We start from the raw sequence: 15,577 nt of genomic DNA on the forward strand, positions 1-15,577 counted from the left end.
ATCGAAATGAATTCTTGCACCAGAATGAGTTCTTGCTCTGTCCGATGGTCAAAGAGCTCTGTTCCATGCGGAGCTGAAGGCGCGTCAATGTCGTCTGGTCTTCAGTTCACTCCATTTCTTCCGAGGTTTTCTACATAATAGAAATTCAGTGTTCTAGAATTGTCGTAGTTAACCGCTGAATTCTTTAGAAAATACTCAATTTATTGGCATAGAGCTTTTTTTCTTAAAAGAAGAGTGCACACTTTTTCAATTATTGTTGGACAACCTCTGTATACAACCAATGACAAATAAATACAACTTTTTAGCAACAGTAACCTTTAAGAATATATATATATATATATATATATATATATATGTGTGTGTGTGTGTGTTTGTAGAGAGGTTACTACAAGATAACTCATTATCCAGTATCTTTTTGAAGTAGCAGCCATAATCTTATAACTCGCTTTAAACAAAGTTTGATACGATTTATCCAATAAGAAAGCATATCCTGAATTCATGCAGAGGACAGTTGTGACAATTCTAATATTCCAAGGGCCTCAACTTTAGCTTCAAAAGCAATCGGAGAATATTTGATGAACCTCTGCATGGTTCGTTCACAGATTACACTGTGCAATTATTCTGGTAAGTGTTTATCGATGCATGATTTGGTAACTATTTCTAACATCCTATTCGTATTCCTTTCAAAAGAGCCCAAACTTTGAAAATAATGATTTGAGATTCTATATTGAGACAAGGGTATTGGAAATAACAAAAAAGAAAAAGATACACCCAAACTTTCATATGACATAATGTACATATCCAAAAATTTTGTTTTACTTATGAGTCATACAAATGCATCATATCTTCGAAAGTTTCTCTTCGGCGAATGTACTTCCATTGTTTTCCATCCACCAAAATCTCTGCAGGCTTTAATCTCATGTTGTAGTTTGATGCCATCGCATAACAATATGCTCCAGTATCCATTATGGCTATTCCACTTCCTTCCTCTGGTCTTGGAAGCATTCTGTCCTTTCCTAAAAAGTCAGCAGATTCACAAATAGGGCCAACCACATCAAACTTCGACAACTCGTTTGAATTCGGAGTAATCAATCCTATCCAATGAAACGCATCATAAAGACTTGGACGAATAACTTCCGCCATAGAACCATCAACAACAATAAATTCTTTGTTACCATTACTCTTCACACCAATCACTCTACTTATCAACATTCCAGTGTTTCCTAATCAGCCAGTTGGAAAAGTGAATACAATCATCTCCATTCAAAAACAACACTAACCTACAATAGAGCGACCTGGTTCAATTATCAATGTCAATTGGGCCTCTTTCACTTTTTCGCGAATGCTACCAACGAGTTCTTCTGGAGTCGGTATGGAATGTCCCTGTCGTTCGTAGTCGATTCCAAGTCCTCCACCAATATTCAAATATTGCAAACCATGGAAACCTGCATTCCGAATGATGGAAACAAAGTCCAGCATGATAGTTGCTGCATCCTTGAATATCTTCACTTGACGAATCGTCGACCCCAAGTGACAATGTACCCCAACCAAATCAAGATAACTTTGTTCTTGCTTGATGCGATTCAGAAACCATTCAAGATGAGTATTACGTATACCAAATTTGGAATTAGCTAGACCAGTTGATATATAAGGATGTACCTGAGGATCAATATCGGGATTGATGCGAATTAAAATACGCGCCCGCTTTCCAACTTGTTTACTAGACAGTATTATATGCTCTAAATCAAACTCAGAATCTACGTTGATCAAACACTCCTTCGTCACAGCTACGGAAATCTCACTGATAGTCTTTCCGTTTCCGTTGAGAACAGTCTTGTGCAAGTCAAAACCTGCCTTCTCTGCGAGCATCAGTTCGCCTCCAGACACCAACACAGCACCCGAACCTCGACTTGCAAGGATCCGAAGCAAACTCAAATTGTTATTAGCTTTTATGGCATAACCGATGATGGCATCCATTCCTTTAGTTGCGTTCAAGTATGACTCGAAGTTACTCACTAACTGTGATTTACTATAGAGAAAGAAAGGAGAGGTTCCTACATTTTCTAAAATATCCGCGACTTTTAACTCTTCACACCATAAAAAGCCGTGTTTATCATATCCAATATAGGACTTGTGAGTTCCAGCTTCCGAAAGTTGAACGGCCATGCTCGCCTTCAACCAGGAGCCAAGTTTCTGGTTCCTTCGAACTGGCAGTGTTGCTTGATGAACTCTTGTTTTAGAAACCGAGAAATACCCAACTTTTGAATCTTTCTGGAAGTGAGTATGGCTGGAAACGTGACCTTGTCTATGGAAATGACAAGGCGGTACAAAGACAAACATCCCCCCTCTTCCAATAAAAATGCAATCAAGTCGATTGTGTCTTAAAGCTCTATGACGTTGGCTAGTCATGAAGTGCACCAAACGCCACCCTACTATTTATATAGTGAAGGAAAAGGAATTGAAATTGACAAGTGGTCAATAGAAGTTACTGAAGGCCCCATCTTGAGTAGTAATGAAGTAGAAAGCTGGCAGTCACGACTTTCACTGAAACTTCCAACTATGGTATTTGGCCGAAACACTCTTTCCTTTCTTTGGAACGGAGAATGCAAGTTTTATTTTTCTGCTTTTGATGGTTTGCAAACAGTTAGTCACGAGAGTCCTTCATTGCGTGTTAAACCGGCAGTTTTTTGGGAGGACAAACAATCAACATTGGACAGTCCACACGCTAACTACGACTGGACGTACAGTACAAACTACGGTGGAACTTGGCTTATGCAAGGGGAGGAAACGGCGTTATCTGCGTCCCAGTCGCTTCTTGATTGGTCCCTGTTGAGAAGAGAAGACATCCCTCTCTTGTTCTTCAAAGAGTTGCCCTTATACGAAGACGAGCTAGACGACCAAGGAGTGTCTTCGTTGTCAGTTCGTTTGGTAGGTTTTACAACTTTTCACTATATTGTTTTGAATTGGTTGTTCAGAGAGTAATGTCCTCATTTTTCTATGTGTTATGTCGCTTTTGGTTAAGAGTTGATAATGTCCATTTTCGGCTTTGTGATACTCGCATTTATCATTGCTGGAAAACAAATGTCGTGATTGGGGAGTATTCAGAACAAGAAGCTACCTTTGAACATGTTGCAGAGGTATGAAAATGTTGCTTTAGTTTGGCATTTCCTAATTATGATGATTCTCATCAAAACAGATGGGTGTGGATAGTAGATGGTTCACCAATTCGGACTTTATGCAAAAAGTATTGCCTGTTACCAGAAAGTCTGCCAATCGTTATTATCTGACCTAAAGTACAAAAAGCCCGAAATATTTATTGAATTTCCATAACTTTCGAAATGGCAAAATAAAATGCTTATAAACTAACATCAAGGCAGATGAAATCTGCTCCATCATAAAAAGCACAAACAAAACTCATTGAAGTTTCTCAACTAACTTCGCATAACGAATATGAGCCATCAAATTCCTTGCAGCCTTACTATGACGATATACTTCTCCATTAAATGCTCGACTGGCATCTCGACCGTTCCAAAACTCTAATATCTTTCTACCACCAGGATGACTGGGCAGAAAATCTGTCACATTGTATACAAGTCCATCAATAATGATAAGATACAAACCCTTCTCCACCTGGGTTTCAACGTCTTCCCATGTCATCTCTGGGAGACTTTCGATTGGCTTGCCCCAATCCAATTGCTTCATTTGTCTTTCGAGATTCTGCTGTTCAACTTGCAATCTTGCTTTCTTGACTTCGTTCTTCGAAAAACGAACCAAGCGCTTCACCAAGCCAAACCAGCTCAAGAAACGTAAAGTCCACTTGGTTGGATCAAAATGATACCACATCACACCATTGCGATAGTCATGAGGAAACTCATGGTGATAGTTATGATAGCCTTCACCAAATGAAAACAGTGCAGTAACAATGGAGTCATAAGAAGAATGTTCGGTTGAATAGGTTTGTGAACCGAATGTATGCGCCATTGAATTAATAAAAAATGTGGCCTGATGAACAAAAAACATTCTTCCAAAACAAGCATATACTAGGGCTCCCCAAGCATCTCCCCAGCCAAGATAGGCAACCACTGTAGGTAAAACAAATCCAAACGTTAGCGCTATAGGGAGATAGTACTTGTGCTGAAACCTTAGCAGCCTATTTGAATTTAAATCTGAAATATCGACACGTCCGGCCCTTCTCACATCCTGTTTTAGCACCATCCAACCTAGATGAGCATACCAAAAACCTTTATGAACTGCATAGGGATCCTAGACTACGATTCAGTCCTCTTGAAGTGAAGAAGTGCTAAAGGTAAACAGTACCTTGTCGGAATCCACGTAACGGTGGTGGGCTCTGTGATTCCTAGCCCACCATCTTGCAGACCCTTCAAATGCCGCTGCACCCCATAAAGCAAGAACCACCTCAACCGGCCAAGTTGCTCTATATGAACGATGGGCCCAAAGGCGGTGGTAGCCACCAGTAATCCCGAGACCGGTTAAATAATATTGAACAGCAAAAAGAACAGCAGTTTGCCAACGCAACTTAACAAACGGAATACCAAGACACAAACAAATAAGCGGAGTAAAAATAATGGCAGTGGACAACCAGTTGATTCTCTTGTGCCAAGGAAGCAGCTTTAACTCCTGGTCCGTCATATATTTTGACTTTTTGACTTTTTCAAAAACGACCCCTCTATCCTTATCATATTCAAGGTCCTCACTTGCCTTTTGTGGTTCTGGAAGTATGTCAGGAAGCACAGTGCCCGACTTCAAAGAAGTCTCACTTTGAACTTGCATTGAGCTCATTGCTCAACAATCCAATTATCCACCAGTAAATAATCTTTGGCCGAGAAAAGGAAACCGTGTTCAAAATGTTGGAAAAATCTCCAATGGGCATTTTTCTCGTGTCAATTTCCACGAGCGCCTTTCTTAGTCTTTGTAATTGCAGAAGACATTGCCTCATTCTCAACAACTAAGGAGAAATCTTTGCACAGTTAAGTGTTTGTAAATATTTATAACTTAGGTAACTCAACATTGCTATATTGGGTTTGATGCAATGCTTCTTAAGTGCTCAATAAATGCTCCTAATATTGCACGATAATAGGAAGACCCATTTTAACTGGACACTTTGCTACTATTTCACTTACTCTTCTCAACAGTAAAAACTAACATAGTCCCAATGCTACTTTGGTTGAAGTGTGTTTCCCACTTTTTTGTAGCGGTTTGAGAAATGCATGTGGATTGTATTGCAACTTTGAATTGTCATCGAGTTGGAGCGCTTAAATAATATTGCTGGTGTTGTATTGCAGTTAAAGATGGCAAATTCGAAATACGCCTATGTAAAAAGCTTTGAAGTTGAAGAAAGGATTCTTCCCCAAGTTTGGATCGTAGTGCGACTTGACGGTAGATGTTTTTCAAAGCAGGTTTTAGTTTTTCGTCGTTCTATTTGAGTTACTAAATAGCAGCAGGTTTGCCGAAGAGCATAAACTACAAAAGCCCAATGACGAACGCTGTCTTCGTTTGATGGAACACAGTGCAAGGAAGGTATGTGTTGAGCAAAGAATTGCAGCTTTTCGTGGTTCATTTGGATAGGTATTGGAGTCATTTGACGACTGTTTCCTTGCCTACGGCCAAAGCGATGAATTCAGTTTTGTACTCCGAAAGCAAACCAACGTATTCAACCGACGAAAGAGGTATGCAAGTTTTAAGTATTGTGATACACGGCGAAATTCCGACGCTTAGCAGCAAGATATTATCCTGTATCGTTTCCTTGTTCAGTTCTGCTTTCGTTTTTTATTGGAAAACATTTTTCGAAGATATGGAAATGAAATATCCGGTAAGCCTCGTGAATTTTTCACTGTTCTTAGACTGACTTTGACAAGCCGTCCTTCGACGGCCGGGTAATCATTTATCCTTCCGAACAAACTTTAAGGGATTATCTAAGTTGGAGACAAGTGGACTGTCACGTGAATAACCAATACAATACATGTTTTTGGTTGCTTGTACAGAATGGTGCAACTCCGAAGGAAGCTTATGAAACTTTAAAGGTGAGTTTCACCTGTTGGTCGTTTTGTGTTGATCACAAATAGTTAGTTTCTACTAGGGGACATACTCGGACTTCAAAAATGAGCTTCTTTTTCAAAAGTTTGGTATCAATTATTCCCATATAGAAGCTCGTTTTCGAAAGGGCTCAACTCTGTTTAAAAAACCTAGACAAGTCGCGATGAAAGGTTCGAAAACCGTTTCTGAAATCTTTCTCACGCATGAAGATATCATAAGAGATGAATTTTGGAGCAAAAATAAGGATTTGCTGGAAGACCGATGATTCTCAAGAGGAAAGATTTGGCGGGCTGTTCAAATTGATCTTCTTTCGTAGCGAGAATTGATTGACGTTTTCAAACGTTCGTTTTTATTCCTTTGTAGGTTACCAAAAAGTTATCCAAATATGGACCGAGAACAGCAACAATTGCTCTTGAAGCGACTTTCCGACCTTAAAACACCTCAGAAAACAGTGAAACGAATTCTTGATGCCCTTGAAAGCAAAGATAGAATCATAGACTCTTTGACGACGCGGGCTCAAGTAGCCGACGAATTGCAAAGCCAGTGTGACAGCTTGAAAGCGACAGTGGAAGCGAAAATAAGAGAAAACGAGTTACTTGCATGGCAGTTGCAGCAGAAACAAGAACAATTGGCACATTTGGAAAGATTGGTAGAGTTTCTTGAACAACAAACAAGTTGTCGCACCAAACAGTTATCTGTACAACAACGACAACAGAATGCCATTCAACAACATATGGAAGCAAAGCAGAAGCAGCAAAATGAGGATTGGATCAGTTGTGTAGCTGAACTCAAGTACGAGCTCGCAGCCGCTAAAGCCGAATGTATCTCGGTAGAATTGAGGAACAGTGAACTTGAAGAACAAATTCATTTGTTATCTGAAGATAAGGCTCATGTTATGCAATATTATGAAGAAAGGTTGAAACAAATGAATGAAGATCTAAAGCAAGAACAAAACAGAAGTAAAAGTCAACTGGTTGAGTTTCAAAAACGACTTGAAGAACTGGAAAATTGCAAGAGTCTGGAAAACACTATTGGAAGTCTTTCAAAAGATGTAGACAAGTCCACGATTCGCCAGTCACCCAGACGAAATATGCCACAGTCATCTAACCATTCTCTAGCAATATGCAATTCAAGTCGTGAAAAGAATTTGCAACTGGAAAGCACGTGTTCATCTTTGCAACCTGTAGAGTCGTCGGAAGATACTGAAACAGTTTTAAGAGAGATAGAGCATTCCAAGACGAAGAGAAAGAGTAAGAAAGCATTAAAATGTGGTCAAATATCATCGCCCTTGAGTGCAGAAGTTTCATCTTATCTTGTGGAGGAGACAGAACAGCATAGAGTGGAGATGATGGATGCTCATTTAGATGGTTTCAAAGAGAACCAAGGAAACGTACACAATATATCGCAGACGGTTGAAGACGCTCCTGTTTTACCAACGAAGAAATATAAGGAAGATCATAAGAAAAGAAGGGTTAATCGAAAAGTGAAAGGTACCCATCCCAAGTCATATGAGGCAGCAGAGTCTGACTCAGATAAAGTTCAAACCAAACGAAAGAAAAAGATGGCATCAGAGAAAGACAAAAAGTCAGCAGCTTCGACCAAAGATGCTTCATTCGGACTTTATTCAGTAAGAAATGATATTTCATCTGGCGACTCTTGGCAAGGTCCCTCTTATCCCAACTCTGCATTGTCTTCATTACAAATTCCTCAACTGGCGTTTTCGATGACAAAAGATGGAAAAGTTGTGTTTGATGCCTTTAAGCCTTGATAATATTATTCAATCCACAATGAGTATCATTTATTTCTTGAAAAAGTTCACTTCATGGGTTTGTTGCAAGATATTTAAGTTGCCTTTTTATCTTTAGCCAGACGTTTCAAATGGCGGCCTGTTGCTGTGCCAGTACTTTCTACCATGGAATGAAATAGAGTATAAGGGTCTTCCAGCAATCTTGCAGGAGTATCAAATTCGACAATCTGTCCCTTATCAAATACTATAACTCTATCAAATGTAATAATATCTTCCAGGCGATGTGCAATAGAGAGGACAGTCAATTCTGCAAACTCATCTCGAAGCATGGATTGAATCATTGCATCGGTTTGAAAATCCACTGCTGCAGTAGCTTCATCCATTAACAATATTTTGGAACGTCTCAATAAGGCTCTCGCGACACAAATCAGCTGCCTTTGTCCGGCAGAAAAGTTACTTCCGTCTTCTGAAACTTCAGTATCTAAACCCAACGGTAAATTTGCAATGGTTTCTTTCATATGTACTCGTCGAAGTGCTTCCCACAAGTCAGCGTCCGAAAAATATCCAAAAGGATCCATATTACTACGAATAGTTCCTTTGAATAAAACAGGTTCTTGTGCAATAACTGCAAGTCGACTCCTTAAATCATACAACCCAATGGTTGCAATATCTATTCCATCGATCATGATTCGACCTCCATTTGGCTCTACTAGACGCAATAAGACTGAGAAGAACGAAGATTTGCCTGCCCCTGTCCGACCAACAATGCCAACCTAACAAACTGTAAGCTTTCATTGGATAAAGTTATTGGATTACCTTTTCCCTTGGTCGGATGCGACAGCTGATACCTTTAAGGACTGGAGGGTCGTTCTCCGAATATCGGACCACCAAATTGTCAACCACAATAGCTCCTTCACTAGGCCAATACGGAGGCGGTCGAGAAGAATGAATAACTGGCAAAGCTTCGGAAGGAATATCGACAAACTGTAACTGCCTCTGCACTGCAATCATTTGTCCTTCTAGAGCTGCAAATTGTCGAACATTCCAAGTGAGAATTCCTAAGCAAATATCACTTTGAACAAATACATCAGAGATACTTGTGTTCTTACCTGTAATAGACAGTGCATAAGAAAGAGACAAACCAACCAGCGCAGGACTAATTTTGGCAGCATCTGCTACAGCAAAAACTGCAGAGAGAAATAATACCGAAGTCCCTAAAAAGTTCAACCGAACTTCTAACCATTTTTCTGCAACTCCCGTACAAAACAATGCACGAAAACGTCTATCTATACGACTCGATAATTCCTTACGAAATCGTTCCTGAGCATCATAAGCTCTGACCGTTGCTGCACCATCCAAAGATTCCGTGAAATGAGAATACACAAATGAGCGAGCAACTGCTTCCAATCTCGTCAGTTCTCGAAAAGTATGTCGATAATAATTTTGAATAGGATAATACAATAGTAATAAGACAATCAGAGAAATCACTATAGGCGGTGTACTGAATGCTATTAAAAGAAATATAAAGGCAAGTTGAAAGACCGACTTGGCAAATTCTGCCAATGAAAATGGCAGCATTGTATCGACAACTTCTTGGTCCTTGGAAAATCGATTCACTATTCTACCCACTGGAGTTGTATCAAAGAATCTTTGTGGTGCTCGAATAATAGATGAAAATAATTTCGCATGTAGCTCCCGCGCGGATCGAAGACCTCCCAAAGCAACTCCAACATTTCTCCCCAATACAACGACAGCATTGATGAAAGCAATCAGAATGTATATCGACATATAAAACTTCATTCCAGGATCGGGCTGAATTCTCCCACTAAACCAAATGCCCATCCACCAGTCTGTAGCCATCATCGACAATACATCAAAGCCAAAACCAAAGACTAGAGCACACAATACCAACTTGCCTCCATAAGCCAACAAATATGTCAAATAAACCGTTGAAGGAATACTACCAGAATGTCTTTCTTCTTCTTGAAACAAGTTGGAAGGTTTTGCCTCTTCCTCAGTTTCGATTTCATCCTTTTCTTCCAAGTTGACAATTTCTCCATTTTCATGATTCCATTGTTGCGCATCTTCCACAAGACTGTCTTCACGTCCACCACTAAAATAACTTTCGAGTGCCTCAGAAGCGGAATCCGCATCACTTATGTCATCGGATATTAAAAATTTAGCCAACTCCAACTGAGAATCTGCGAATTCTTCTGGAGTGCCTCTCCATATAACATCTCCTGAGTCTAGCAAAAGCACATAGTCCACTCCAGGTATAAAATTAATCTTAAAGAAAATATGAGTCACAACAGCGATAAATAGCGATACCAACCTGATTCATTGCAATAATGCGGACTTTGTTTTTCAAAAAGGAAACGATGCATTCGTCCCAAATATTCGTTGCGACATGTGCGTCTACTGCACTAAGAATATCATCCAAAACATAAATATCTGCATCGGCATAAACAGCGCGTGCTATAGAAACTCTCTGTTTTTGACCTCCACTTAGCCCTGCACCTTTAATACCCAACATGGTTTGGTCTCCTGCTGCTAATTCCTTTAGGTCCGGTAGTAGAGCTGATACCCTAAGAGCTTCTCTATAACGAGAAGGTTCATATTCACGTCCAAATAAAACATTCTCTCTTATAGTGCCATGTTGAATAAAAGGATTTTGTGCTGCATAAGCAATTCGGCCACATACTAAAGCATTTCCTTGCAACTGTGCCAGTTCCCCAAGTATGGACATGAGCACAGATGTCTTTCCGGATCCTACCGAACCAATAACAGCAACCAATGAACCATTTTCTACTCGCATGGTGATATCTCGAATGGCTATCAGGTCATTCTTATCTTCTGCAACACCATAACTTGCTTTCTTTCGAGGAGAACGAGTCAAAGGTTCAGCTTTCAACAACATTGGAGTCTCCTCTTCTTTCTTGAGACTTGTAGCAACTTGGGAATCTGAAACATTTCGAAACGTTGTATCATACCATGAAAAACTGCAATGCTCAAACACAACTCCAGAAGAGAATTTCTCTATCCAATCTCGATTCTCTTCCGTTATTTGATACGTAAGACCGTCCCGTCCTTTTAACTCTGGTTGGGACATAAATTCTTCAATTCGACGAACTGCAACAGTAGCTTGCATCCAATCACCGATGGCACTAGGCAAGTAGTTCAATGGCACTCGACAATTGTTGAATAGAGCCAAAGCTGCAAAAGCTCTACCCACATCCAATACAGGTGACAATAGTGCATAAACAATGAAACAAGTCACCGATGCCAAAACAGGATTGACAGTAAACATAAACGCATTGACAAAATTCAACGACATATAATTTCTGGCATGCCTCAACTCTTCATCTCGAACCAAATTCATTTTCTTTCGAAAGTCTTTTTCCCAAGCATTGATTTTGATGATTTTGATAGCCTGCAATATTTCGGTAACTAACCGAACCCGTTCGTCCGTATTATGTAATAACTGATGCCGCATATCCCCTAGTTTCTTTACTACAAAGGAATTGATCGGAATCATAGTGAGAATGACTGCGAATCCAGCGGCAGTTGCCAACCATCCAACTTCAAATACTAAAAATCCTATGGAAACCAATACTTTCAAAGGCGCATCCCAAAGATCAAAGAAATGGGCGTAAAAGGCAACTTTTTCTGCATCTGAAGAAACCAAAGTCATGATATGACCTGAAGTCATTCTCATTCGGGATTCATTACTCAGTCGCAATCCTTTTTGATAAATCATACCTCCCAGTCCACCTGTTACACACATGTAGAGCTTTTGAACGATAAAATTTCCTTGTTGTGCTGCCAAACAACTTATCATCGTAATAAGAAATATAAGAAACGCATATAGAAAGCCCAATACTTGAGTTTCGGACGACCCTGTTCGTTGAACTAGAGCAACATAAGAAACAATCTTCTGCAACAATACTGGACCAGCAAACACAGACAAGTCCTCCACAAGTTTTAATAGCGCTGCAGACCAAAACTGTGGCCAAAATGAAAAGTATAAAGCTCCAAGTAAAGCATTTGATTTATCCATGCCTCGTTGTTTCCATTTTGATGATAACAACTGCAACACATTTTCGTTTTGTAATGGTTTGGATAGCGTGTATAAATCCTGTGGATTGAGTTGTCTTCGATATCCAATAAGAAACAAAGGATTGAGCCACGAGAAACTTAATAGTGACATGACACTTGCTGTTTCTTCTGGATTGGCGTTTGGCAGAGCAGCTTGGAATCCTCGACGAGGAGCAAAGAGACTAATGAATAGGAGTGTAAAACAAAGTACACAAGATACAGCACTGAAAATGTAATCGACAACTAAGACGGGAGAAATCGATGCAATAATACGCCAGGTACTCGAGTAGGAAACAGTAGAAACTAGTTTGATGGTTTCCACTGCAGCGTTGATCAAATAGAATAGTGGAAGAAGGAGCGGAACTCCACCTAGAGAACCTTTCCCACTAAACAAAGCATCAACACGGATCAACTTGTGGCAAAGAGTCCAAGCCAAGAATTGAATTGCGACAGAAAGTGTCAATAGCCAAGGTGGATATATACCCTTTGGGTGCTCTCCATAAGAGAACAACACGAATAAAACAGCCATAGCTGCTAAAGTGGAAACGATCCACTGTTGAATTCTACAAGTGATGGGTAGAAAACCTTTGGCTTCTTCCTTGTCCCAAACATTGTCTTCCACCCAGTACAATCGTAAAGTACCAAATATGAGCAAAAAAACTCCAGGTATCATAAGAGAACTAAGTAAAAAGCAAGTCTTAAAACCGATCTGCCGTTTGTAAGGTTTTACTTACCACTCCGATACACAGGGTGAAATCAAACGGGAGAGTATAAATGCTTCCTTCAGATAATTGTCAAAAGCAACAACAAACTTCAAAGGTTACCATACATACCCAGTTTCCGTCACATATTCTTTGCTCGACTTTATTTATAGTCCAATCCCATAAGGTTGCCATGTTGAGTCCAACAGCCTTCAAGACTATACAACCAAAAGACGTGGAATGCTGAGAAGTTGGGGAAGCTTTTAGAGAAGGAGATTTCACCAAAATACTTTGAATAATGATTGACAAAGGTAGCATTGAAAATTTGTATATGACTTTCTATGCATTTTGTGAGCTAGAACTATTGTCTCAATAGTAATACCATTCTTCTCCTTGGTTGATATAAATGAAGAAATGGGTTGCATCTAAGAATGAATGAAAGAACAAGATTCGACGACTTGTTTATTGGATAGCACATTTTGCTAAACGAATCATTGTTGCCCAAATCAAGTTGAGTTTCTGATCCTTTTTTTATAAAAATATTCAAAAACCCACGATACATCATCCAAGTTTCTCACTACCTCAATATATAATATATATCCAAGGTCTCCAAAGATTCTCTTTTGCTTTCCAGTCGATACATTGTTACTCTTCCTAGTTGAATTTATTTTGGAGTTGTTCCTTCAACTTGTTATTCTTCAAATCTGGAGTATGTTGTAAAAATGGAACCATAAATATATTACCCATTTCACTGTGCCATAATTCTGTACTCAAACCTAATAATAATATATCCCACAACTCCAAAATATCTTCATCCTTCTCTAACATAATTTCATCAAAAAGACTAGAGTATACTTCAGTAGCTTCCACCAATATTTCAAAAGCATAACAAAGCCTGATGAACAAGAACAAAAAATCATGATAAGCAACACTCGATAATATTATCTACTTCATAAATACCTTGATATCGATTGAACATTCATCTTGGCTTGAAATGTTTGTATTAAGCCAGAAACCATTTGAATGGCATACTTCCTTTCCACACATTCATTATCACAAGTTAGCAATACAGAATGATCCACTCGATAATAGTAAGGTAAAAGCCTAAGAAAGAACTGACCAATCGTTATAGAAGCGTGCACATCTTCACGTGAAGACAATAGCAATGGATTTTCTTTATAAATAGATTGCATCCAAGATTTCATTGAGTCCTTCCAAGTATTACATTCAACAGCACAAGTCAAAAGACCACATGCTAAACGTTCCAGCTCCGAAGATGACAAATATACCCATTTTTGTAACAAAATCAAACGCCACAATTGTTCGCTACTCTCCCAATCACAAATAAACTGTGCAATCTGATAAGGGATCTCTACTAGTACAAGTTCCTTTTCTATAGTGCTCAGACACTTTGTTGCAGATTCATATACACATAAGAAAGCTTCTCGTCCCAATTCCAAGGATACTTCACCTATTGTGATTACTTCTCTTAAATATAAATAAATCATAGCGTTCCAATCAAATTGAATATCATTATTATGAAATGTACACGGAATTTGTAACTTGGCGAAGCAAGTTCTAGAATATAAACAATATAACAAGACTCTGGTAGAATAACAATTGGTTTGGGATATCCATCTATTCCAATATTCGTTTCGTGACGATCGTTCCTTCCTTGGTAATAGTAGAAATGTATACAAAAAGTTCACAAATTTTCTACGAACGGAAAATGGCAACAGCCAACGTTTTTCATCAATGTTCCGTAGCCATTCAAATACACTATTTTCAATGGACATTCTAAACTCAAGTTCTTTCTCCTCACCATGCAAACCCCATTCAACCATTTGATTATAATTACGATAATACTGGAGCAATCCTTTTTCCGCTATTTCCAATAAATTTGAAATCATATCCAATTTGAAAAATGTTTTATAGGGAATCCATTTTTCGACAACTGGCAACGGAACCAAAACATAATAGACATAGTGCAATGGATCCAATAATGCACTGGCTCCTCCTTCCATGAGTTGACTGGTCCATTCTCGCAATGCTTCTGCAGATACTTGAGAAGGAATCCAAGGATGGTCAATCCCAGACTCTTCTTCCACAACTATTTGTAAGCTCTGTTGAAGCCACTGAATCAATACACATGGAGAAGTAACTTCCGACTCAAAACTAGCAATCGGATACAACTCCTTCACCAGAGATAGGTACTTTGTTAAGTCACCTTCTCTCAACACAGCTGAGTTGCAAATCTGATAAAAGGTATGTTGGGGTGACCATATAGCCAACTTCCAGAAAGCAATCACTGCACGATAACTAAATCGTTTTTCTTCTGAAAACTGGTTGATTTGTAACTGCAAGACATTACTCAACCAACGTTTCGTTTTCATGACCCAATCGACAGGTTCTATTGAAAACTTTGTATTCCAACTAACTTTCCCGTTGGATTTGGAGATTCTCACAAGTAACTGCTTCAAAATCAACCTAAAGTCTTCACGTTCCAATACATCCAACAGTTGAAAAACTCTCTGAACAGTATCCATATCACAACGGCCCTCATTCCACAAACGAAATATATACATTGGACATAATACTATAAGTCTCTGTCGGTAACATTCTTTGCGTTCCCAACTATTTGAACGCCATTCAGGAGAAAATGCGTCGTCAACCACTCGACGCCAATCCAGTTGACTTGGATCTTCATCGGCTATAGACAAGAGGGTAATGAAAGTTGCTGTTCTTAAAAGTCTTCCCAAAATCCTGTCATCCTTTAATATACTTTCCAATATCAACCAGCAGTCTTCGATAGAAATAAAAGTTTTGTTCGCATACACCCATATTCTTTGAGTCAGAAGGACGTCTTCCACAGTAATGGGTGTATTAGCTACAACTGCCACAATATGTAATATTCTTCTAACCCAACTGGGTGATAAACAACGATATGGATGCGTTTCCATCAGAACACTCGACATTCTCT

The 15,577-nt window shown here is 39.1% G+C and overlaps 7 protein-coding genes across 7 annotated transcripts; 3 read left to right on the forward strand and 4 right to left on the reverse strand.

Annotated features, from left to right (window-relative positions):
- Positions 1-184: 184 nt before the first annotated feature.
- On the reverse strand, positions 185-2,356 carry Gasu_05900 (diaminopimelate decarboxylase). The gene is made up of 2 exons (XM_005708640.1): positions 1,281-2,356; positions 185-1,223 (listed from the first exon to the last, which is right to left on the reverse strand). The coding sequence occupies exons 1-2, from the start codon at positions 2,338-2,340 to the stop codon at positions 820-822; spliced, it is 1,464 nt and encodes a 487-aa protein (XP_005708697.1). The 5' UTR covers positions 2,341-2,356; the 3' UTR covers positions 185-819.
- A 10-nt stretch (positions 2,357-2,366) lies between these two features.
- On the forward strand, positions 2,367-3,157 carry Gasu_05910 (TIP41-like family protein). Its single transcript, XM_005708641.1, has one exon. It carries the CDS (start codon positions 2,392-2,394, stop codon positions 2,980-2,982), a length of 591 nt encoding a protein of 196 aa, XP_005708698.1. The 5' UTR covers positions 2,367-2,391; the 3' UTR covers positions 2,983-3,157.
- A 4-nt stretch (positions 3,158-3,161) lies between these two features.
- Positions 3,162-4,886, reverse strand: Gasu_05920 (stearoyl-CoA desaturase (delta-9 desaturase)). The gene is made up of 2 exons (XM_005708642.1): positions 4,318-4,886; positions 3,162-4,263 (listed from the first exon to the last, which is right to left on the reverse strand). Exons 1-2 carry the CDS (start codon positions 4,789-4,791, stop codon positions 3,415-3,417), a joined length of 1,323 nt encoding a protein of 440 aa, XP_005708699.1. The 5' UTR covers positions 4,792-4,886; the 3' UTR covers positions 3,162-3,414.
- A 780-nt stretch (positions 4,887-5,666) lies between these two features.
- Positions 5,667-6,357, forward strand: Gasu_05930 (tRNA(His) guanylyltransferase). Its single transcript, XM_005708643.1, has 3 exons — positions 5,667-5,830; positions 5,877-6,041; positions 6,098-6,357. The coding sequence occupies exons 1-3, from the start codon at positions 5,690-5,692 to the stop codon at positions 6,317-6,319; spliced, it is 528 nt and encodes a 175-aa protein (XP_005708700.1). The 5' UTR covers positions 5,667-5,689; the 3' UTR covers positions 6,320-6,357.
- Positions 6,358-6,366: 9 nt separating this feature from the next.
- Gasu_05940 (uncharacterized protein) lies at positions 6,367-7,857 on the forward strand. Its single transcript, XM_005708644.1, has one exon. The coding sequence runs from the start codon at positions 6,440-6,442 to the stop codon at positions 7,820-7,822; it is 1,383 nt and encodes a 460-aa protein (XP_005708701.1). The 5' UTR covers positions 6,367-6,439; the 3' UTR covers positions 7,823-7,857.
- A 4-nt stretch (positions 7,858-7,861) lies between these two features.
- On the reverse strand, positions 7,862-12,826 carry Gasu_05950 (ABC transporter, multidrug-resistance, ATP-binding & transmembrane domain). Its single transcript, XM_005708645.1, has 6 exons — positions 12,730-12,826; positions 12,631-12,677; positions 10,134-12,576; positions 8,911-10,087; positions 8,618-8,859; positions 7,862-8,574 (listed from the first exon to the last, which is right to left on the reverse strand). The coding sequence occupies exons 1-6, from the start codon at positions 12,790-12,792 to the stop codon at positions 7,897-7,899; spliced, it is 4,650 nt and encodes a 1,549-aa protein (XP_005708702.1). The 5' UTR covers positions 12,793-12,826; the 3' UTR covers positions 7,862-7,896.
- Positions 12,827-13,031: 205 nt separating this feature from the next.
- On the reverse strand, positions 13,032-15,576 carry Gasu_05960 (uncharacterized protein). Its single transcript, XM_005708646.1, has 2 exons — positions 13,558-15,576; positions 13,032-13,492 (listed from the first exon to the last, which is right to left on the reverse strand). The coding sequence occupies exons 1-2, from the start codon at positions 15,570-15,572 to the stop codon at positions 13,252-13,254; spliced, it is 2,256 nt and encodes a 751-aa protein (XP_005708703.1). The 5' UTR covers positions 15,573-15,576; the 3' UTR covers positions 13,032-13,251.
- Between the last annotated feature and the right edge of the window lies 1 nt (position 15,577).

The sequence above is a fragment of the Galdieria sulphuraria genome (genome assembly GCF_000341285.1).
Source record: "Galdieria sulphuraria unplaced genomic scaffold scaf_3, whole genome shotgun sequence".
Lineage (NCBI taxonomy): Eukaryota > Rhodophyta > Bangiophyceae > Galdieriales > Galdieriaceae > Galdieria > Galdieria sulphuraria.

Bases quoted from the DNA above. Each gene is read 5' to 3' on its own strand.
- Gasu_05920 (XM_005708642.1), bottom strand. From the start codon at position 4,791: ATGCAAGTTCAAAGTGAGACTTCTTTGAAGTCGGGCACTGTGCTTCCT. The intron at 4,264-4,317 runs GTACTGTTTACC...ATCGTAGTCTAG, and splicing joins GTTACGTGGATTCCGACAAG to GATCCCTATGCAGTTCATAA.
- Gasu_05910 (XM_005708641.1), top strand. From the start codon at position 2,392: ATGACGTTGGCTAGTCATGAAGTGCACCAAACGCCACCCTACTATTTA.
- Gasu_05900 (XM_005708640.1), bottom strand. From the start codon at position 2,340: ATGTTTGTCTTTGTACCGCCTTGTCATTTCCATAGACAAGGTCACGTT. The intron at 1,224-1,280 runs GTTAGTGTTGTT...CTGGCTGATTAG, and splicing joins ACCAGGTCGCTCTATTGTAG to GAAACACTGGAATGTTGATA.
- Gasu_05930 (XM_005708643.1), top strand. From the start codon at position 5,690: ATGCAAGTTTTAAGTATTGTGATACACGGCGAAATTCCGACGCTTAGC. The intron at 5,831-5,876 runs GTAAGCCTCGTG...GACTTTGACAAG, and splicing joins ATATGGAAATGAAATATCCG to CCGTCCTTCGACGGCCGGGT. The intron at 6,042-6,097 runs GTGAGTTTCACC...AGTTTCTACTAG, and splicing joins AAGCTTATGAAACTTTAAAG to GGGACATACTCGGACTTCAA.
- Gasu_05940 (XM_005708644.1), top strand. From the start codon at position 6,440: ATGGACCGAGAACAGCAACAATTGCTCTTGAAGCGACTTTCCGACCTT.
- Gasu_05950 (XM_005708645.1), bottom strand. From the start codon at position 12,792: ATGGCAACCTTATGGGATTGGACTATAAATAAAGTCGAGCAAAGAATA. The intron at 10,088-10,133 runs GTTGGTATCGCT...ATTTTCTTTAAG, and splicing joins GCATTATTGCAATGAATCAG to ATTAATTTTATACCTGGAGT. The intron at 8,575-8,617 runs GTAATCCAATAA...ACAGTTTGTTAG, and splicing joins GCATCCGACCAAGGGAAAAG to GTTGGCATTGTTGGTCGGAC.
- Gasu_05960 (XM_005708646.1), bottom strand. From the start codon at position 15,572: ATGTCGAGTGTTCTGATGGAAACGCATCCATATCGTTGTTTATCACCC. The intron at 13,493-13,557 runs GTATTTATGAAG...CTTGTTCATCAG, and splicing joins AATGTTCAATCGATATCAAG to GCTTTGTTATGCTTTTGAAA.